At 45.7% G+C, this 22,698-nt stretch overlaps 1 protein-coding gene across 2 annotated transcripts in view; it reads right to left on the minus strand.

Moving 5' to 3' along the window:
- Positions 1 to 22,698, minus strand: part of OXNAD1 (oxidoreductase NAD binding domain containing 1) — a 105,364-nt gene that overhangs the window by 62,410 nt on the left and 20,256 nt on the right. For both annotated transcript variants that reach the window (XM_075316672.1, XM_075316673.1), the window contains exon 5: positions 15,317 to 15,423. In XM_075316672.1, coding sequence (XP_075172787.1) covers positions 15,317 to 15,423 — 107 coding nt within the window. The remainder of the gene's footprint in view (positions 1 to 15,316; positions 15,424 to 22,698) is intronic.

Genomic DNA, 22,698 nt, shown 5'->3' on the forward strand with positions numbered 1-22,698 from the left:
GGGGGGACGATATGACAAACCCCCTGCAGGAACGTGCGTACCTGCGGACGTCGTGCTAGACGCTTCTGAAAAAACACCAATAGCGCCGAGACTTGCCCTTTAAGGGAGCCGAGCGACAAGCCCTTTTCCAACCCAGATTGCAGGAAGGAAAGAAAAGTAGGCAATGCCAATGGCCAGGGGGACACTCCTTGTACAGAGCACCAGTAAAAGAAAATCTTCCACTTCCGTGGTAGATCTTAGCAGACGTGGACGTCATAGCCTGTCTCATGGTGGCAACGACCCCTTGGGATAATCCTGAGGACACTAGGATCTAGGACGCAATGGCCACACAGTAGGTTCAGGGCCGTAGAATTCAGATGGAAAAACGGCCCTTGGGACAGTAAGTCTGGCCGGTCTGGTAGTGCCCACGGTTGACCGACCGTGAGATGCCTGTCGCCAGAGCTCTTTGATCGTCATGAAAACCGGGACCTTGCTGTTGTGCCGATTCGTGAAACCCGTCCGGGTGCAGAGACCATTCTCCTGCGTCCACGCCCTGGTGACTGAGGAAGTCTGCTTCCCAGTTTTCTACGCCCGGGATGTGAACTGCGGATATGGTGTATGCTCTGTCTTCCACCCCTAGCAGAATCCGGCGGACTTCCTGGGAGGCTCGCCGACTGCATAGTCCGCCTTGGTGGTTGATGTATGCCACCGCTGTGGATTGTCCGACTGAATTCGGATCTGTTTGCCTTCCAGCCACTGCAGGAAGTCTTGCAGGGCAATATACACTGCCCAGAGCTCCAGACAATTGATCTGAAGAGTGGACTCCTCTGAAGAGAGTCCTTGAACGTCTGAGAAAGGGGGACGTTCCTGTGTAGGGACATCGACTTCCCCTCCCATTAGCGAAGAATGTTCTATTGAAGTGGACGCAGATGAAACTGCGTGAAAGGGACTGCCTCTGGATGAGGTGTCTCCTTGAAGGAGAGACTGCACCCCCGTCTGTAGTGACCGCTGTTTGTCCAGTGGAAGCTTCACCATCGCTGAGAGAGTGTGAAACCCCAAGCTAAGATATGCCAGCGATTGGGTTTAACTTTGAAAAGTTGAGGACCCACCCGAAACTCTGGGAAGTCTCCAGCGCCATGTTCAGGCTGTGTTGGCATGCCTCTTAAAAGAGTGCCTTGACAGGTAGATGGTCTAAGTAAGGGATCACAGGGTGACCCTGAGAGTGCGGGAGTGGTCCCACTGCTGCCATGAACTTGGTGAAAACCCGTGGGGCTGTCGCCAGACCGAAGGGTAGGGCTACGAACCGAAGATGTTCGGCTTCAATAACGAATCGTAGCAAACGCCGGTGCTCTGGAGCAATCGGCACGTGGAGATAAGCATCCTGATGTCTATTGATGCTAGGAAATCTCCTTGAGACATTGAGGCAATGACGGAGCGGAGGGATTCCATCCGGAACCGCCTGGTTTTCACGTGCTTGTTGAGCAGTTTAAGGTCCAGAACGGAACGGAAGGAGTCGTCCTATTTGGTCACCCCGACCAGATCGGAGTAAAAAGTGTCTCTTGTTCCTGAGGAGGAACCGGGATTACGACTCCTACTGCCTGCAGAAGAGCCTCGGCTCGGCCGGTGAGGAAGTTTTTGCGACAAACTGTCTCTCACCCACCGGCCATTGACCTGTGGCAGTTAAATGTCGCTAAAGCGGGGGAGTCTGCCACCGACCGCGGACGCGGAGAGAGAGGGCTGAAAGTCATGAGGAAACCGCCTTGGTAGCGGTTCCTCCGGCTGCCTTCTCCGGGCGCGATTGAGCCCGCCAGGAACCTGCGCCCCTCTGAGCCTTTTGAGTCCTGTTGGACGAGGGCAATTGGGACGTGCCCGAGCCTGGGAAGGACCGAAACCTCGACTGTCCCTTCTCCTGATGGGTCTTGTTTGATAGCTGGGGTAAGGAAGAATCCGTACCCTTGGACAGTTGAATGATTTAATCCAACCGCTCACGAAACAGTCTGTCACCAGATAAAGGCAATCTGGTTAAGCACTTTTGTGGAAGCAGCATCTGCTCCAATCCCTTAACACTAGGAGCGTAACAACACGGAGTTGGCGGACGCCACTGACGTACGGCTCGTAGAGTCCAGGACAGCATAAACAGCTTGAGTCGCAATGCCGACATTGCGAGGTGAAGGACGCTACTGCGGCCAAGATGTACATGTGACCGCGTCCCTCTGCGCAATACTAGCTGAAATAGCTTGGAGTGCCTCTATGGCTGCGAATGCCGGGGCAACCGACCCGCCGATAGCTTCATAGACAGATTGCAACCAGAGGGCTATCTGTCTGTCAATGGCATCTTTAAGTGAAGTCCCATCTTCCACTGCAACTATAGATCTAGCCGCAAGCCTGGAGATTGGGGGATCCACCCTTGGAGCGCTTGAGCACGTCAGGGGGGAAGAGACAACGCGTATCCTCAATACGGTTGGAGAAAACGCTTATCGGGATAAGCGTGGTGTTCCTGGACTGCTTCTCTGGAGTCAGAGTGACCAGAAAAGTACTCAATATACGCTTGAGATACCGAAATAGGGATTTCTTCTGCTGTGAAGCTGACCCCTCCACTGGAGGAGTTGAGGGAGAAATACCCAACCTTCCATTGATGGACGCTATAAGATTATTCACTATAGCGTCACCATCCGGTGTATCCGGATTGAGAGCGGTCTCAGGATCAGAGTCCTGAACAGCTACGTCTGCATCATCATACAGAGAGTACTGTGATGAAGTCGAGGGCCGTTCTTAGGGAGCTCGCTTAGGCCGTCTGGGACTGTCGTCCGTGTCAGAGCCTGCACCCTGGGATGCATGGGACCCTCCTGGAGCCATGATTTGTTTCGAAATCAGGGTGGCCAGGGGCATTGAATCAACATTGCCCAAGGTCTGTCTGGACTGCAAAGTCTGTAAGATGTTAGTCATAGTCACAGACAATATATCAGCGGAAACTGCAACTCCGTCCCTGTCCCTGGACAGGGATCACAGGTGGTTCTTTTGGCCACCTGTAGCAGAGACCCCGGTGAGTAATTGCACACACTGGGGGTCCTGGAACAGTATCGCATGCAGTACAAGCAGCATAGAAAGCCTGTGCCTTGGCACCCATGCTGTTTTTTTTTGTTTTTTTTTGCTGTTGCTGTCTAGCCATCTAGGAGCATTAGCCAAGAATAGCGACCGTACAGTGCAATGTATGGCATACAAGCATGAAGTACAATAAACACTTCAGCACGTGCAGTACAAGGAGCATAGAAAGCCTGTGCCTTGGCACCTTTGCTTTTCTGCTGCCGTTGTCTAGTTATTCAGGAGCATTAGCCAAGAAAAGCGACATACAGTGAATGTATAGCATTCAAGCATGAAAATAACCACTGCAGCACATGCAATCCAAGCAGCATTGAAAGCTTGTGCCCTAGCACCCTTGCTTTTCTGCTGCTGTTGTCTAGTCATCAAGGAGCATTAGCCAAGAATAGCGACATGCAGTGAATGTACAAGCATGAAAATAAACTCTGCAGTACATGCAATCCAAGCAGCATTGAAAGCTTGTGCCTTAGCACCATTGCTGTTTGCTGCCGCTGTCTAGCCATCTAGGCGGGTAGACAGCCAAGAATAGCCCTTACAGTGCAATGTAAAGCATACAAGCATAAAGGACACATGACACTGCAGCACATGCAAGACAAGCAGCATATAGAGTCTGTGCTTTAGCACCCCTGATCTTTTGCTGCTGTTTCTAGGTCTGCATCCTGAATAGCGACCGTACAAAAGTACAACAGGACACTTCGGCATTAGTGGGTCAGCACTTTAGTTGCCGCTTACCGCCCGCACAAAAGCGGGTGTGTGGCGCCGGAATCCTGTGCTGGCAGCTCAGCGCTTGTCTCCGTTTTCCCGCTCTGCGTGCCGGAATGGCTGCCGGCGTCCAGAGGAGAGGGGCGGGCCGAGGGCGTGCCCGAGACAAGAGCGGGAACCCGGCGCCCACTGTGTCTAGTGAAGGGGGCTGGAGAATGCAAATAAGGCTCCAGCCCTCGGCGCTGCTATAGAACAGCGTCTCTCCCTTTCCCTGAGTGACAGGGTGGGGGCGGGGAACGAAGCGGCGCTAGGCCGCAAAAGCCGGGGACTAAAGTTAGAAGCGCCGCCGCCGTAAAAGCGCGGTCGGTGCGTCCCCGGCGCACTACAAGTCGCAGCTGCGCCGCCGCTCCAGGGGCGGTCGGCGCGGCGGTCCCCACACGTAAAGTCCCCCAGTAATCTGCAGGGACTATAAGCCCAGCGCACAGCGCTACAGTCCCCGGCGCACTAGCACACCCAGCAAGCCTGGAGTGTGCGTGGCCTGCCATACGGGGACACAGAGTACCTGAAAGTTGCAGGGCCTTGTCCCTGAACGGCACTCCCGCTCCACATCCAGCAGGTTCTATGGGTCTGTGGATGGAGCCCGGCCTCAGGGCTTGGTGGCCGGAAAGATCCCACTTCCTCAGAGCCCCTCAGGGGGATGGGGAAGGAAAACAGCATGTGGGCTCCAGCCTCCGTACCAGCAATAGGTACCTCAACCTTACAAACCGCAAGTGGGGTGAGAAGGGAGCATGCTGGGGGCCCTAGTATGGGCCCTCTTTTCTTCCATCCGATATAGTCAGCAGCTACTGCTGACTAAACAGTGGAGCTTATGCATGGATGTGTGCCTCCTTCGCACAAAGCAGAAAAACTGGTGAGCCAGTGATCCCACTGGGGGTGTATAGCCAGAAGGGGAGGGGCCTTACACTTTTTAGTGTAATTGCTTTGTGTGGCCTCCGGAGGGCAGTGCTATACACCCAATCGTCTGGGTCTCCCAATGGAGCGCCGAAGAAAAGAAAAACCTGCTCATTTTTCCTGCCAGATCATGTAGATCTGGGTGCAGATTCTCTGCAACCAAATCTGCAATGTGTGCACATAGCCTTAAAGGGGTGGTTCACCCATGTTTATTATTTGCTAGATCGATATTATGTTGAGAAACAATATTTCTCTCAAATACCTTGTTGGCAGTAGTGCCTGGGAGTTGCACTATTGCAGTCCGCTCTTCCCCATCGCCTGACCCCAGGGCTTTGTGACCTTGGGGATCCGGTGATGTCACGTCAACTTCCTGTTCACGTGACATCACTGCGGCCGGCCCCAGTCTTCCTGAGTCACTGGGCTGTGGGCGGAGTTTCACCACTCCTCACAGCCCAACGTGTCTCCTGCTTGCAGCGCTTTGCTGTGAGGGAGGAGGGAGATGATGGGCTGTCACACTGGGCTGTGCTAAGCGGTGAAACTCTGCCCACAGCCAATCACTCACGGAGACTGCGGCCGGCCACGGTGATGTCACGTGATCAGGAAGTAGACGTGACATCACTGAAATCCCCGAGCTCACTGAGCTCGGAGGTCAAGCGATGGGGAAGAGCGGACTGCAATAGCGCCACACACAGGCAATATTGCCAACATAAGGGTATTTGAGAGAAACATGGTTTCTCAACATAATATCGATCTAGCAAATAATAAATATGGGTGAATCACTTTTCATCTTTAGTAGGCCTAAAAACACCGCAAGCAAAAGCTCATTTGTGCTTGGCTTTCATTAAAGCTTTCCATACAGTGTAAGGCCCCCTTCACACGTCCGTGAAAATCACGCACGTGTTTCATGGACGTGTCAAAGGTGCGTTTTCCCCTCTGTGTGCCGTGTTTATGGCACTACGTGTGTTATCCGTGATAACACACAGAGAACAAGAACTTTCAACTCACCTGTCCCTGGCACTGAACTTCGGTCTCCAGCCCTGCCGACTGCCCACTGCTGCCGCTTCCGCCGCAGTGAAGTGAATATTAAATAAGCATAATAAGCGGCGGTCGGCAGCAAGTGACAGCAGCGGCAGAGAAAGGAGGGCTGGAGAAGGTGAGTAAAGATTTGTTATTTTTTTCCTCTGACACGTGAGTTTTTTCCGGCGCGTGTCACACGGGACCGCATCCACACTACATCCGTGTGGTACGTGTGCGGGCTGCGTGACATCCATGCTGCCGGAGAAAAACAGACATGCATCCGCGTGGAGCACACGGGCTCACGTCTGCTCCACACGGAGGCACGGTCCAATGGCTGCACACGTGCGTGCACATAAACCCATTGATTTTAATGGGTTTATTTATGCCCGTGTCTCCGGTACATGCGGGCACGGACCTAGCACGTACCAGAGACACGTGCGTGTGAAGGGGGCCTAAGGCAGAGGTCCCCAACCTTTCTGACAATGAGAGCCACATTCAGCTCTGAAAGAGGATCACAAGCCACAGCCAGCAGCCGCCCCCTCACAGTAGTGACACTCAGAGACCCCAATAGCAGTATGACAGCCAAAGCTTTTCCACAGAAATCACACTGAGGCATTTAACCAAGATCAAGGGGTTCCAACCTTACCACCATTCAGATTTGTTGTTCTATGTGGGGTTACTCACTAAAGTCACCATCTGGAGTCCTGCTCTTCATAGCGGCTTTCTAGACCTGGTGCTAATGCATAAAGCTTGAAGACAGCCACAAGCCACACATCACAGGCCCACAAGCCACATGTGGTTCCCGAGTTACAGGTTGGGGAGCCCCGGTTTAAGAGTTCTTTCAGAGGGCTGTTATCACGGTGTGATGTCGAATTGCAATGCATAGACGGGCCCCGGCTCTCCCGACCAGAGCGTGACAGATTCATAGAAATATACCTCCTGAGCCTTAATCACGTACGTGTAAATTATACTGTGTTAATGGGTTAATCTGTGGGTTAAAGAGGACTTTTCACTAATTTTTTTCATGTTGGACAAGAAAAATAATGTAATAGTGGCTGCAAGAAACCTACCAGGGAGTGCTTACTACAGCTGATCACAGTATACTGAGCAGTGCTGTTAGCGGAGACTGCAGCCACACCGCACATGCCTTTACGACTGAAAGCTGGCAGCTACCGGGATGAAACAAGCTAATTTTCTCCTGGTAACTGCACTCTAAGTAAGGGTGCCAGGCACAGCAAATTAATGCTATTTACCTGCAGATTAACCTTATGTAAGCATGTAAATAGCGATTTCCGAAATAACACATTCCCTTTCATGAAAAAAAAAAAAAAGTTAAAGAAGCACTGCGATCAAAGGTTTTAGCCTCTAATATATTGCAATCCTCACATTATATAGAAGTGTCTACATACAATTGTTCATTTTGTCCTTTTAGCCAATTAATTCATATATTTTTCGTTACACCTATGATATCACTTGATTAAAAATGGACTACCTGAAACCTTCTACATTCTATGTAGAAACAGGAAGTCTCTTTTCCCTGAGTCATCTTTAGAGCTATAGGATGTTTTCATTGACCTAGTGCTAATGATTACTTATGAAACGAAAAAAAAGACTTTCTACATGGAGTTTAGAAGGATTCAGTTAACTAAACAATGTCATAGACCTAATGAAAATAGAAGAATTAACTGGGTAGAAGAACAAAATGAGCAATTTCAATTACACAATGCTAATAATATGATCATTGCAATATATTAAAGGGGTTGACCACTACTTGGACAACTTCTTATTTCCCATGTTTGGCCCCATTAAAATATAAAAGCTTATATTCCCCTCCACTACTGGTGTTGTTCCAGCGCTTGCTCTCCCTGGTCTCACATGATGTTGTTAGGTCATGTGAGCCCCAAGGACAATCTCCTCCAGCTTCTCGCTCCTTGCTGTAGGACAAATGATTAATCAACAGGAAGTGAGTGGAGGCTGGAGCTCGCACTTCCTGTTGATTAATAATTTGTTTGAAGGTAGGGAGAGAGAAGCTGGCAGTGATTGGGAGCAGAGCTCCGGGGATCAGCAGAGAAGTGGTAGTGAAGGACCTGTGTTGATATCACGACCATATGATTGTAATGAGTGGAGATCAGCAAAGGAGAAATAGTGGTGAAGGAACTGTGGTCATGTCACGACCATGTGACCATAATGGGCAGAACCCTGCAGAGAAGAATTGGTGGTGAAGAATCTGTGGTGATGTCACAATCATGTGACCAAAATGGGTGGAGCTCAGCAGAGGAGAAGTAGTGGTGAAGGACCTATGGTGATGTCACGACCATGTGACCAGAAATGGTAACGCTCCAAAAAAGATGTGTTAAGACCCCAGAGCATGCGCACATATGAAATGAATTTTGTTATGTATACCCAGATTCAGTGCGCATGCCAGGGCAACAGAAGATAGCTGCGCAAAATCGGGATTACAGGGAAGATTTCCATGATGTCGGGCCAGTCACGGCAGTCTATTAAAATGCTGGTGGCAAGACTAAATTAAAAAAAGAATTGTGCCTGAACTTGAGTGAATGTGAATGAACCCAGCAAAAGTGCCGCCCCTATGACTGATACTAAAGGTATGTACTGCATTCACCTAAGCATAGAAAGTTTTTCTTTTAAGATAAACACATGGAATTTATTTTAATACCATGCTAGTGATGCACATTGCATCATTTCAAACACATTGGGGGTGGTTTAATATAAAAAAAAAAAATGACATAGATTCATTTTAAAGCACCACTCAAGCGGTGAGATAAAGAAAAAAAAACCTTCAGTGGTGATTTAAAGGGAATCTGACAGCAGGTTTTTGCTATCTCATCTGAGAGAAACATGATTTAGGCAAGGAGGCCCTGAATCCAACAATGTATCACTTAGATTACTGGGGGCAGCAGTTTTTTAGACATTAAAAATGTTTTAGATTTAGCCATGTAGCAGAGCTGAGAGAGTTGCGCTCGCCCACACCAGGCTCTATATAGAGATTGTACATTGACAATGAGGTGTCAATCAGAGGGGGAAAAGGGGGTGGGGTTGCTGGACTGCCATGTACATGACATTGTAGTCCAAACAATGACAAGGTTCCTGCTGCTTAAATAAACAACAGATTGAACCTTCACAAGATAACAGCCCTGAATTCTATGTTTTAACCCTTGCAACATGCTGTCTTCAGATTACATAGAAAAAAACAACTGACAGGTTCCCTTTAGGCCTTGTGCGCACGCTGCATTTTTTCTTGCGTTTTAAACTGCACTGTGTCATTGACAAACTACATGCTTTTTCTTCCCCAGCATAGTCTATAAGAAATCAAAATTTCCATCCACACGTTGCTTTTTTTTGTCAGTGTTTTGTTTGATAAATATTTGTCAAAAATGTTGCCTAAAAAAAAGCAGCATGGTCATTTTTCATTGCATTTTGGTCACATTTTGTCACCCTTTTAAATAAATGAGGTGTGTGTCAAAATGCAACCAAAATGTTAGCTAAGTGTTTGCACTGCGTTTTCGATGAATTTTTGTCAACAAAAACGCAGGTCACCAACTTTTCTCGATTCTCTCTCTCCGCTTCAGACTCACCCCGATCACAGACACGGCATGGCTGTCACACTCCTCCCGGGCCTCTCCTGCTTCTGAAATTGTCAGCTGCTCATTAGGCTCATTTCATATTCACTGCACCCTCTCATTAGGCTCATTTCATATTCACTGCTTTCCCTGCCCACTGCGGATTGGTTGCAGTCAGACGCGCCCCCACACTGAGTGACAGCTGTCTGACTGCAGCCAATCTCAGCCGCCAGTGGGCGGGTCTATATCGTACAGTAAAATAAAATTAATAATTCTAAAAAAAAAAACAAAAAAAAAAAACAAAAAAACAGCGTGCGGTCTCCCTCAATTTGGAAACCCAGCCAAGATGAAGCCTCACAGCTGGGGGCCGGTATTCTCAGGCTAGGGAGACTCACATTCTTGGGAGCCACCAGCCTAAATATATCAGCAAGCAGCCCCCCGGAATTGCCGCATCCATTAGATGCGACAGTCCTGGGACTTTACCCGGCCCATTCCGATTGCCCTGATGCGGTAGCAATCGGGCTAGTAAGGAGTTAATGGCAGCCCATAGCTTAGTCTAGTCTAATCCTAGCTTAGTGATGGCAGGCGTATATGAAACACCCCCCATCACAAATCTGTAAGTGAAAGTAAATAAAGGATTTTTCGGTGTTCGTGTTTAGTTGAAATAAAAGACAAAAACGCGCCCTCTTTCACCACATTATTAACCCCCAAACACCCCTCCAGGTCCAAGGTAATCCACACGAGGTCGCACGACGCTTTCAGCACTGCTACATCTGATACTCACAGCAAGCGCCATAGAACAAGACTGCCCGCTGTGAGCTCCATGCAGCAACTGAAGTGAGTCACGCTATCAGTGGTGACGTCACTCAGGTTAGCTGCTGCCACAGTTGGAGTTCTCCACCTGTGACAGCAAATCACCTGAGTGACTGAAGTGAGCAGCGCGATCAACGGTGCCATCACGCAGGTGATTTCCTATTACAGCTGGAGTCCTCCACCTGTGACCGCAAATCAGGCCGCGACACAGACAGACCAGCGCAATGAGTGAGGTTCTGGCTCTGTCTGCAGTCATGCTCTATGGTGCTCGCTGTGACAGGACAGGGATGTAGCAGAGCTGAATCACCATGGGACCTCATGTGGATTACTTCGGATGTGCAGGGTGTGTTGGGGTTAATAAAATGGTGAAAGAGGGAGCTTTTTGTATTTTATTCCAAATAAAGGATTTTGGGGGTGTATGTGTTTATTTACTTTCACTTATAGATTAGTGATGGGTGCGGGTTTTCATAGACGACTGCCATCACTAATCTAGGACTTAGTGGCTGTTGTGGGCTGCCATTAACTCCTTATTACGCCTATTGCCACTGCACCAGGGCAACAGGAAGAGCCAGGTCCATCTTATGGATGTGCCATTTCTGGTGTGGCTGTAGGCTGCTGTTGTTAGCCTGGAAAGGGCCAAATAACGATGGCCTATCCCACCCTAATAACATTAGCCCCCAGCTGTCCGCTGCACCTTGGCTGGTTTTAGAAAAATAGGGGGGGAACCCACGTCTTTTTTTTTTTTTTTTTTTAAATAAATCAAATAAAAAAAAATGGGGGAGGGGACACCACGTCATTTTTTTTTAACCCAAAAAAAATAAAAACATCTGTCCAAGCTGTCGCTCTATCGAGCTATTCTGTTATTTCTATCTATTCCATATGTTCTTTCTTATCTATTCTATATGTTCTATTTTTTTCTATCTATCCATCTATGCTAGCCATCTATCAATTATCCTATACTATCATATTTTATTTCTCCTTTAAAAAAATGCACTGACAAAAACGCATCGAAAACGCACAAGTTTTCACCGCGGTTTTTTTTTCAAGCACAGTGTTTACAGTTGTCAAGTCTGCCAGAGGGTGAAGTTTTTTTGTCAAATCAAAAACGCAGCGTGCGGACATACCCTTAAACCACAAATTATACTATTCTAGGCATAATAGTTTTGTCTGATTTTTAAAAAGAAGTATGCCATCTAGTGGTTGCTTTGCATATCACAGACACATTCAAGCACGAAATGCAGCATGTACTAAATTGCAATATTAAGATTATGCAAACACAAACTCCATAAATTGTTGAGCATTACTGGAAAATACGACTGCAGATTATAATTTACAATATGGGTCTGATTAAACTGTATGCAGCCTGCTAAATTTAGATGACATATGAAGCTAGCTAAAGCTTTTGAGGTAGGCTATGTGCACACTTAGCATTGCTAGTGTTTTAAGGCCATGAATAAAAGATCGGCAAGAGTCTGACCCCTGCCACCACCACCGATCAGCCGAAATTCTCTCCTACAGCGTCCGGAAGTAAGCAATACATGGGGAAGAGCATAGCAGGCCCCTACATTGCTTAGTATCTGTGCAGAGGAATGCACTTTATCTACAAGTGAGATAAAGCAATGTACAGGGCTGCCGTGTTCTTGACATACTCACCTGGATACTGCAAGGACACAATATAAAGAGAAGGGCTGCACACCAGCGACAGTGCAAGGGGAATAAATGTAAAGCAGAAACTGCTGTGTGAATACTGACATGAAAAATACAATAGCTATATGTAAGAATGAAAATATGACAATGGAATCTGCATTACTGCTATGAGCTTTAAGAATAAAGAGAAATTTAGCTATTGAATTGATCAATACAACAGAGCCCCAACACCTCATCACAGTATTCTCTTACATTCGGTTCCCTAGCTAATGTGTGTAATCTCTTGTAGTTAAAAAACCTACCGTGTAAGGGAAGATGAGACCCAGGCTATATATGCGTAGAATGTGGGCTGGCAATAGGTGTGGGTGGGGCCGGGTTCACAAAGGAAAGACTACAAACTAATTAAGTCAGAACTGGGTGCAAAAACCCTAAAAAACCCTTCACTATATAAAGAGAAGGGCTGCACACCAGTGACAGTGCAATGGGAATAAATGTAAAGCAGAAACTGCTGTGTGAATTCTGACATGAACAATACAATAACTATATGTAAGAACTGCAAGAGAGGACACACATTAGCTAGGGACCCCAATGTAAGAGAATACCGTGACGAGGTGTTGGGGCTCTGTTGCATTGATCAATTCAATACCTAAGTTTCTCTTTATTCTTAAGTTCATGGCAGTAATGCAGATTCCATTGTCATATTTTCATTCTTACATATAGCTATTGTATTTTTCATGTCAGTATTCACACAGCAGTTTCTGCTTTACATTTATTCCCCTTGCACTGTTGCTGGTGTGCAGCCCTTCACTTTATATAGTGAAGTTTTTTTTAGGGTTTTTGCACCCAGTTCAGACTTAGCATGGTGTTCCAAACTGCAAGGACACAGTGAATTTCAGCTGATTATTACTCATACAAAAAGTATATTTATATCTGACTGGGAGCCTCTGTCGCCAATTCCATCATTTTTCCAGGAATATATAGTGCAGCATGACAGAAACCCCATGGACCCATCATAGCAAATGGGTCTCGTTAGTGCTATAATTTTCTGTGAAGCAACAAAACAAGAAAATCGAAAAAATAAATGTTTTCATTAGGAGGCTAGAAACCTCTAAAGGCCACAATAAGAGGATAATGTCCTCCAAAAATCAAGTATTACTCACAGCAAGTTGGGCTGCAGTGTGTACATCGCCCTGGCCAAAAACTGATGCTCTAGCAGGATACAGCTAAACCCCCACTAAGTGAAGGCATCACAGGTGCAGGAGAAGCAGATCACACACACACCTTCATGGAATGGAGGGGAGGTGACTGCTAGATGATAAAACTGCACACAAGTGGCTTGCATAGAGCGCTGTTCACATAGAGGTCCCTTGACGAGGGTGTAGGCTTACGTTTTATGGCCATAAATACCAACAAAAACCTCATATTTTTTTGTTTGTACAGGATACAGCCAGGCCCCTTTCTGTTGGGCCTTGCATTGTAGAGTGTCTGTCCGTGCATGATATACAGTGGAGTACGGCTTGGCAGCCCGCCTGATCTAATAGAAGGGCGTTACCTAATAGGCTGCGGGTTTGTGACTGTGTCATCTGCATGTGAACAGCGCTCTATGCAAGCCACTTGTGTGCAGTTTTATCATCTAGCAGTCACCTCCCCTCCATTCCATGAAGGTGTGTGTGTGATCTGCTTCTCCTGCACCTGTGATGCCTTCACTTAGTGGGGGTTTAGCTGTATCCTGCTAGAGCATCAGTTTTTGGCCAGGGCGATGTACACACTGCAGCCCAACTTGCTGTGAGTAAAACCTCTAAAGGCCCTGTCACACACAACGAGATCGCTAACTAGATCGCTGCTGAGTCACAGTTTCAGTGACGCAGCAACGATCTCGCCAGCGATCTCGTTATGTGTGACACCTACCAGCGATCAGGCCCCTGCTGTGAGATCACTAGTCGTTGCCGAATGGTCCGGACCATTTACTTCATAGGTGATGTCCTGCTGGGCAGGCCGCATCACTGGGTTTGACGCCTACCAACGACCTCCTAACACGGTCCCAACGCCCGCAGAGATAGTTATACAGGTCGCTCATCGTTAAAATCAAAAATTCCTTTTTATTCTGTCTTGGCACATGCAAAAAGACCAATAACGAATGGGAGCCCATTTGCGACAAGGCTGGCAACTTTTTGAAAAGTCACAAATTAATTAGACAAAAATATCTAAAAACTCCAATCAGCAGCCAAAGCGACAGCTGGAGAAAGAAACTGGAGAACACGTACAAAATATTGTTTAAAAAAAAAAAAAAAAGCGCAAATGGAAAAATTAAATGATAAACAAAAAAAAAAAAAACAGATGCAATAATGAATTGGTCTTAAAACGGAACCTGGAATGTGAAACAAATACCATTAACCTGCACAATGCCCGAACTTAGACCCCACTGCAAGGAGAAAATTAACTTTTTTCCTCCAGGCAGTGCTTGGCTTTCAGTTACAGGAATAGCGCCGGTGTAGGATCAGTCACTGCTCAGTGTATAGCGAGTGGTAGTTGTCACCACGCCCCCAACACTGACTGACAGCCGCCTCAGTATAAGTTAGTTTTCTTCCGTCAGTGGGACATCAGATGAGTGCAATTGGCAAATTCATAATGCTATTAACCCCATATTTGCGGATTAATAGACTTTTTCCACATGACAAATTCACTTTAAAAGCGCACCAATCACCAGGATTTTCCTATATAACCTAAAGCCAGTGCTATACTGGCACTATCAGACTGATTCTATACATACCTTTAGTTGTCAGCTAGGATGTATAGGTTTTGAAACACAAGAAAGTTTGTAAAATAAGCAGCTTGTTGTGTGACAGCAGCTGCAGCAGCTGATAGCTGGGGGGATATTCATAGTTATCCCCTCCCCCTGTTACTCATACTAATGCTATTACACAATCGTTTTACTTTGTGACTAAAAGGACCTGAGATGATGTAATTCCCATGTGACCAGAAGGGGCGGAGCCTTAGCCAACATAGCTTATACCAGGAAGCAACATTTTTCTGTTGGCTAAGGCCACACCCCCTTCTGGTCACATGGGTATGACATCAGCACAGGTCCTTTTAGTCAAAAAGTAAAACAATTGTATAATAGAATTAGCAAAAATAACAGGAGGAGGGATTAACTGCTGCACCTGCTGTCACAGAACAAGCTGCTGATTTTACAAGCTTTACTTGCTTGTGTTTCAAAACCTATACATTCGAGCTGACAACTAAAAGTATGCATTAAATCAGCCTGATAGTGCCAGTATAGCACTGGCTTTAGGTTATATAGGAAAATCCTGGTGATTGGCGCGCTTTAAGGCTTCCATACATGGACTTAGCATCTGTTAGAGGCGATGTGGTGGAAAGTACACAAAGCAAGCAGCACCCCTGCAGTTACTATTTCATACCATCACACCCCAAAGGTGTACTGCTCCTTATACTGGCTCTGGGATTTTACATCCACTGAATACAATGGCATCAGACAAATTACACTTCTCCCACGAGGAGTAACTTACCACTGCCCCGCTTTAAATGTAAAGTCACTATTTTCCACAGCAAGCCGGACTCTCTTCACAGTGGAAGATTCATTCGTTATCCCACAAATTTGTGCAGGAGAAATAATCTGTCAAAAAAATTAATAAATTACTTGTGAAAACCACTTAACTGGTTCTTAATATTAGAGGATTTCATACACGAGATGCATCTATATTATAAATATCAATTTGATGTGTTCTAATGAGAATCTGTCACCAGGATTAGACATGTCACTGAAGGAAATATAAGAGACCTACGTCTCCTGGAGGATGGTTAGATCCAACTTTTTATTCAAGACTGTGTTGTTAAGGCAAAATTGTGATTGAGTCCACTTTCTTGTATAAAGAGTAACCTCACACATGAATGGGGTCAGGATTAGAGATGAGTGGAAAGGTGGAAGTTCGGGTTTGCCGGGTTCAGCTGCACTTTAGATGAAGTTCAGTTTAGGAACTGGAGTTGACCAGAACTTGATTCCGGACCTCGATCCCCATTGGAAGCCAAAGATTGGGCAGTTCGACTCTCTGTTCACATACAGCCAGCCATAAACAGAGCATTTCCGGAGAAGGAAGGAAGAGGTTCTTTTGGGGGACACTTCAACCAAAAACTTTGGTGTTTCCCCCAGTGCGAGCCATTCAGAGACGGAAGCGGCTCACACTGGGCAGAGCATTAAGCATACCAGAGCACAGCAATGGGTGATTGACTGGTTAGCATACGTACAGCAACTGAACACAGTTTTGTTTGTTTGTTTTTTTTAAAGTCAGTGTTCGGTGAGAACCCCAAATTTTAGTTTGGGTTCGCTCATTTCTAGTGAGGATGCTTCATGGTAATGCTCACCTTTTCTCTGGACAATCATTCTTCCAGATATCCTAGACAGTCTGAAGGAGGCTTAATCGGAGAAAGTAATGTGACCCAAGTCCTCTGCAGTCCAATCTCTCTACTTCCTTACAAGTTATTTTCTCCGATGAAGCCCCTTTCAGGCTGTTTGGGACATCTGGAAGAATGACTGTTTGAAGAAAACTCTAGTGCTACCATGAGTCTTGTGTCATTCCAACAGTAATGTATCATCTCCAGACCACTCATGTGTAGAGCGGCTTTTCATTCAAGGGAGTGGGTTAATTCACAATTCTGCCTACAATCGCTGCCAGGAATAAACAATGATATCTAAGTATTCTCGGAGAGCAACTGATGAGCCATGGTTTTTCCAGCATGATGGAGCACAATGTCGCGAGGCAAAAGTGACAACTACGTGGCTCAGTGAAAAAAAAATTACATTGAACAGGTAACTTCCAAGATCTGAATCCCATTGAGAGCCTATGTCCAGTCCTTCAAAAACTGATTAGCCAAGAGTGGGTTTCCATCAGTCAGGATTTGTCCCAAAAGCCAACATCCATCATGCAAGAGCAAACTGACAAAAGCCTAGAAAAATAAGGGTTATATTGCAATAAATATCCTCACAAGATCTCCTTCTCTGCTCCTCTCTTATCTCCTCTTCCCACAATCGTGTACAAGATTTCTCCCGTGCATCCCCCATACTCTGGAACGCTCTACCTCAGCACATCAGACTCTCCACGACCGTGGAAAGCTTCAAGAGGAACCTCAAGACCCACCTCTTCCAACAAGCCTACAACCTACAATAGCCCTCAGTCCAGTAGACCACTGCGCAACCAGCTCTGTCCTCACCTATTGTACCATCACCCATTCCCTGTAGACTGTGAGCCCTCGCGGGCAGGGTCCTCTCTCCTCCTATACCAGTCTGTCTTGTACTGTTAATGATTGTTGTACGCAGGGCTGTGGAGTCGGAGTCGGAGTCGTGGAGTCGGAGTCGGAGCTCATTTTGGTGGAGTCGGAGTCGGAGTCGGTATAAAATGCACCGACTCCGACTCCTAAAATATATAATAAATTGGGGACAGTAGTGCAATGCAGAATGTGCTGAATATTTTACTAAATAACAACATTTAGTATAATGCTTATATTTAAGTGAAAAATTTATTGTAGTACAATGTGAACATCAGACATTTAATTGTTTTTATGATACAATAATCAAGATATTTGGATAGAACATAAAATATTTATTGGAATACAACTTTAGAACACAAAAAAACTAATAAATTGTAAATATGTAATATATATAATATATATATATACAGTGTATATACACACACACAAGATATATATGTAATCTACTGTATATTACATAGTGTATTACATATTTACAATTTATTACAGTTTTTTGTGTTCTAAAGTTGTATTCCAATAAATATATTTTATGTTCTATCCAAATATCTTGATTATTGTATCATAAAAATTATTAAATGTCTGATGTTCACATACACATATTCATGTACTACAATAAATTTTTCACCTAACTATAAGCAATATATGTAGGAGTCGGAGTCGGAGCCGGAGTCGGAGTCGGAGCCGGAGTCGGAGTCGGTGCAAGAGAATTTGAGGAGTCGGAGTCGGAGTCGGAGTCGGAGTCGAAGGTTTGGCTTACCGACTCCACAGCCCTGCACGTATACCCTCTTTCACTTGTAAAGCGCCATGGAATAAATGGCGCTATAATAATAAATAATAATAATAATAAAATAATAATAAAAATATTGAGTATCTGTATAAAATGGATGTATTTGCCATTAAAAGTTTAAAAAAAAAGAAATAGAGTTTTATCAAAAGTATATTAATATGTGAAGGTCCACTTTGCTTGCTGCTTTTAGAGGCAGTAGATGGCTGTGTAACACAGCCACCATATGCTGAGAATGATGTTGGCTCAAAGGCAGGGACCCGATATATGATGTAATGGCACTTCATAGAATCATTTCGAAACACATTGCACAACTAGAATCTCTGACAACTCTTCCTTGCAGTAGCTCCAGATCTGTCAGATCGTAAGTGTATCTTCTGTGTATAGCGCCCTCTTCAGGTCAATATTCAGCTTATCTATTGGATTCAGGTCTGGACTCTGGCTGGGCCATTCCCAAACTTTGATAATCTTCTATGGTTTATAACATCTCGTCATATTCTCTTCCCTACAGGGGATCTAGATTGTAACGTATACCGTAAATCCGCGAGTAAGGAGTTTCCTTCTATGGTCACCTCCCCTAATTGGTTAAGTAACCCCTTCAGTGGCTAATACTTTACATGTATCCACCAGATCCATGTACAGGGATTTACCAGTGAAGGCGGGAAATCCTCTTGGATATGCTAGATGGAGTGGCTACTGACAAGTCTGTCTGTGGTAGTCTCTTTGACTTGTCAATATCAGGCTGCTCATAACAGTTCGTGAAATAAGCCCTAATGAAGCTATTTCTAAGATAATTAGGGTTAGATATCAAGTGTTACTTTGTTTTAAGATTAGTCTTAGTTAAAAGTGGTATTCATATCTCCAAGATCCTATCCTAATATGTAGTAGGTGTAATAATAATAATAGCAAATATCTCCAATTAGAAATGTAGTATAGTTCTCCTGACTAGCTATGTCACTTACCTCATGTGTAGGGCATCACAGTAGCTTAGGTATCCATGGTTACAACCACTAGCAACAATCTGTCACTATATGAGTGGTCATAACCATAGATACCCAAGCTGCAATGCCTTGCACACAAGGTAAGCAACATAGCTAAACAGGAGAACTATACCACATTTCTAATTGGAGGTATTTGCTAATATTATTACACTTACTACATATTGGGATAGGATCTTGGAGATGGGAATACCCCTTTAAGGCTTATTTCAGTTAGGGTTGCACATTAATTGCCTTATTTAGCTTTTTCCTTACCTTATCCTGGCCAGTCCCTGACTTTACCCCTGTACTTGTCATTCCCGTTAGGCCCTGTGCACACTAAAAAAAGGAATTTTCTTAAGAAAATTCCGGAGGCTCAGTAAGATATCCGCACCTGCGGGAAAATGCCGCATCGAAATCCGCATCCAAATCCGCATGCGGTTTGTTGCGTTTTGCTGCAAATTTGGATGCGGATTTGGTGCGGAAATGCCGCAGCCAGGATCGGACTGGCTACTGGAGGAATCTCCAGTAATACCAGGCCTGGCCACGGTAACCTGCACTGAACTCCGGAGCTCCCACCTGAACTCCGGAGTGCAGCCTAGTCTAAACTGCGAGCGCCGAGTGATTGATTCCCCGGCGATTGCCGTTTAGTTCAAGCTGGGCTGATCTCCGGCGCTCAGGTGACAGCTCCAGAGTGCAGCCCGGCCTCTCTACAGCTGCCGCTTGAGCTCCGGAGATCAGTCCAGCCTGAACTAAACTGCAATTGCCAGGGAAACAATCACTCGGCGCTCATATGTTAGTCTACGCTGCACTCCGGAGCTCAGGTGACAGCTCCGGAGTTCAGTGCATGTAACCACGGCCAGGAGTGGTATATTACTGGAGATTCCTCCAGTAGCCAGTCCCGCAGCTACCTGCGGAAAAAAAGTGACATGCAATTGTTTTTGCTGCGGGAATCCCACAGCAAAACATGCAGCTGTCAAAATCCGCCTAGTGTGCACAGCATTTTTTTTCCCCATAGGATTTGCTGGTGAATCACTGCAGAGATGTTATGAACATTTTCTGCAGCGAAACATGCAGAAAATCCGCGGGAAATTCCGTCTAGTGCGCACAAGGCCTTACTGAGCCAGCTTTGTTTGTCTAGCATTGCCTCAGACTTTCTCCTCCAGCCAGTAGCTACTCCATGGAGGCAACCCAAGATGCCCTGTTGTAAGTACACATCAATTTCAGGATTAAGGGGGGAAGGCCACGGTTACTCTGGGACCTGCTAGACGTTGTGATTTTTTTAAACGTTTTATTTTAAGTTTTTTCCATGAATTTAAAATTAAACACAATTTACCAATAAAATCTAAATAAAAAAGGGGTGACCACTACTTTAGCCCATCAATATTTGTTTGGTGGGGGTGATAATCCCGCCAATGAGCTGTAACTGGTGCTGGCAAAAAGTTCTTGGATGCTGCCCCAACACAGCAGTCCTGTCAAAATTATAAGGCTTGCAGGTTATAAGGCATGGATACTGCAGATCCGCCCTCTATTATTTTGCATAGAGATGGATCTGCAGTACCTGGCTGCGGCCACTACAGAAATGACGGAACTACTGTGTTGCCGCAGGAACCAAGACCATAAGGCCGGTGCCGGTAACAGCTGATGGGCAGGGTTCCAGGTGTCGCATCACATGTATTGTTGATGTAGTGGACAAACCCTTTAAAGCACCACTCCAGCATTTTTTTTTAATTTCACCCTTGGAGTGGTGCTTTATATGCAAGTCTTATACTCGTCTTCTGCTGTCTTCATCTGTGTTCAGCTTCGCTCCGGCGATTTGTGGTCTGCCGGGTGCTCCAGTGTTTCTTTGAGCATGCCGGAGGACAAAAATAAATACAAGTTTATGAGAGTCTCATTTTAGCACACATAGACTTGCATCAAGAGTTTGTGAAATAACTGCTGACTTATGGCAAATCAGAAGTTACTGGCACAAGATAGCGCCGCAGAACTTGAGCAGCGCCAAAAAACTATAAAAGTAAGTATAAGATTAGGGTCAGGGGACTACATTTAAAGGGCCACTGCAGCGCTGAAAAAAAAAACAAACGTCTGTGTCATTATTAACACAGAAAGCATGTCACTACATATATGTACACTCACAACTGGGAGTGTGAAGTGAATAATAAATACATACATACCTACTTTATGTATTATGATCAGCACAATGCTTCATTGAGGGCCTGTTTACATCACGTCATGGCCATATCTTTAGTGTATGCGCTGGGAAAAGCTCAAGGACTACTTGCGGTGGGAATAATTACCCTAAGGCTATGTGCGCGCTAAAAAGTGCCTTTTTCTTAAGAAAAAAACGGACCCTCTTAAAGAATCCCGCACCAACGGTAAAAAACTGTACCAAAACCGCAACGAAATCCGCATGTGGTTTTACCGCGGCTTTTGTGCGAATTTGCCATAGATTGGTCCCTGCGGATTTTTACCATTATCTATGGCAAAAACCGCAGGTACCTGCGGAAAAGAGTGACATGCTCATTAATTCCGCAGCGGAAAATCCGTGGGTAAATCCGCGGGTATAAAGACACGCAGTGTGCGAACAGCATTTTTTAAAACCCAGAGGATTTGCTGGGGAATGACTGCAGCAATGTTAGACAAATTCTCTGCGGCAAATCCGCAGCGTGCGCACGGGGCCTAAAGAGGTTCCTTTTGGTCAGTATAAAAGTGCGGTCAACTGTGCTATTTTATAGAAGGAATGAAGGAAGGAAGGACGGAAGGAAGGAAGGACGGAAGGAAGGAAGGACGGAAGGAAGGAAGGAAGGAAGGAAGGAAGAACGGACGGACGGAAGAACGGAAGGACGGAAGGAAGAAAGTACGGAAGAAAGAAAGGACGGAAGAAAGAAAGGACGGAAGAAAGAAAGGACGGAAGAACGAAAGGACGGAAGAACGAAAGGACGGAAGAACGAAAGGACGGAAGAACGAAAGGACGGAAGAACGAAAGGACGGAAGAACGAAAGGACGGAAGAACGAAAGGACGGAAGAACGAAAGGACGGAAGAACGAAAGGACGGAAGAACGAAAGGACGGAAGAACGAAAGGACGGAAGAACGAAAGGACGGAAGAACGAAAGGACGGAAGAACGAAAGGACGGAAGAAAGAAAGGACGGAAGAAAGAAAGGACGGAAGAAAGAAAGGACGGAAGAAAGAAAGGACGGAAGAAAGAAAGGACGGAAGAAAGAAAGGACGGAAGAAAGAAAGGACGGAAGAAAGAAAGGACGGAAGAAAGAAAGGACGGAAGAAAGAAAGGACGGAAGAAAGAAAGGACGGAAGAAAGAAAGGACGGAAGAAAGAAAGGACGGAAGAAAGAAAGGACGGAAGAAAGAAAGGACGGAAGAAAGAAAGGACGGAAGAAAGAAAGGACGGAAGAAAGAAAGGACGGAAGAAAGAAAGGACGGAAGAAAGAAAGGACGGAAGAAAGAAAGGACGGAAGAAAGAAAGGACGGAAGAAAGAAAGGACGGAAGAAAGAAAGGACGGAAGAAAGAAAGGACGGAAGAAAGAAAGGACGGAAGAAAGAAAGGACGGAAGAAAGAAAGGACGGAAGAAAGAAAGGACGGAAGAAAGAAAGGACGGAAGAAAGAAAGGACGGAAGAAAGAAAGGACGGAAGAAAGAAAGGACGGAAGAAAGAAAGGACGGAAGAAAGAAAGGACGGAAGAAAGAAAGGACGGAAGAAAGAAAGGACGGAAGAAAGAAAGGACGGAAGAAAGAAAGGACGGAAGAAAGAAAGGACGGAAGAAAGAAAGGACGGAAGAAAGAAAGGACGGAAGAAAGAAAGGACGGAAGAAAGAAAGGACGGAAGAAAGAAAGGACGGAAGAAAGAAA

Source organism: Anomaloglossus baeobatrachus, chromosome 6, assembly GCF_048569485.1.
Source record: "Anomaloglossus baeobatrachus isolate aAnoBae1 chromosome 6, aAnoBae1.hap1, whole genome shotgun sequence".
Taxonomy (NCBI): Eukaryota; Metazoa; Chordata; class Amphibia; order Anura; family Aromobatidae; genus Anomaloglossus; species Anomaloglossus baeobatrachus.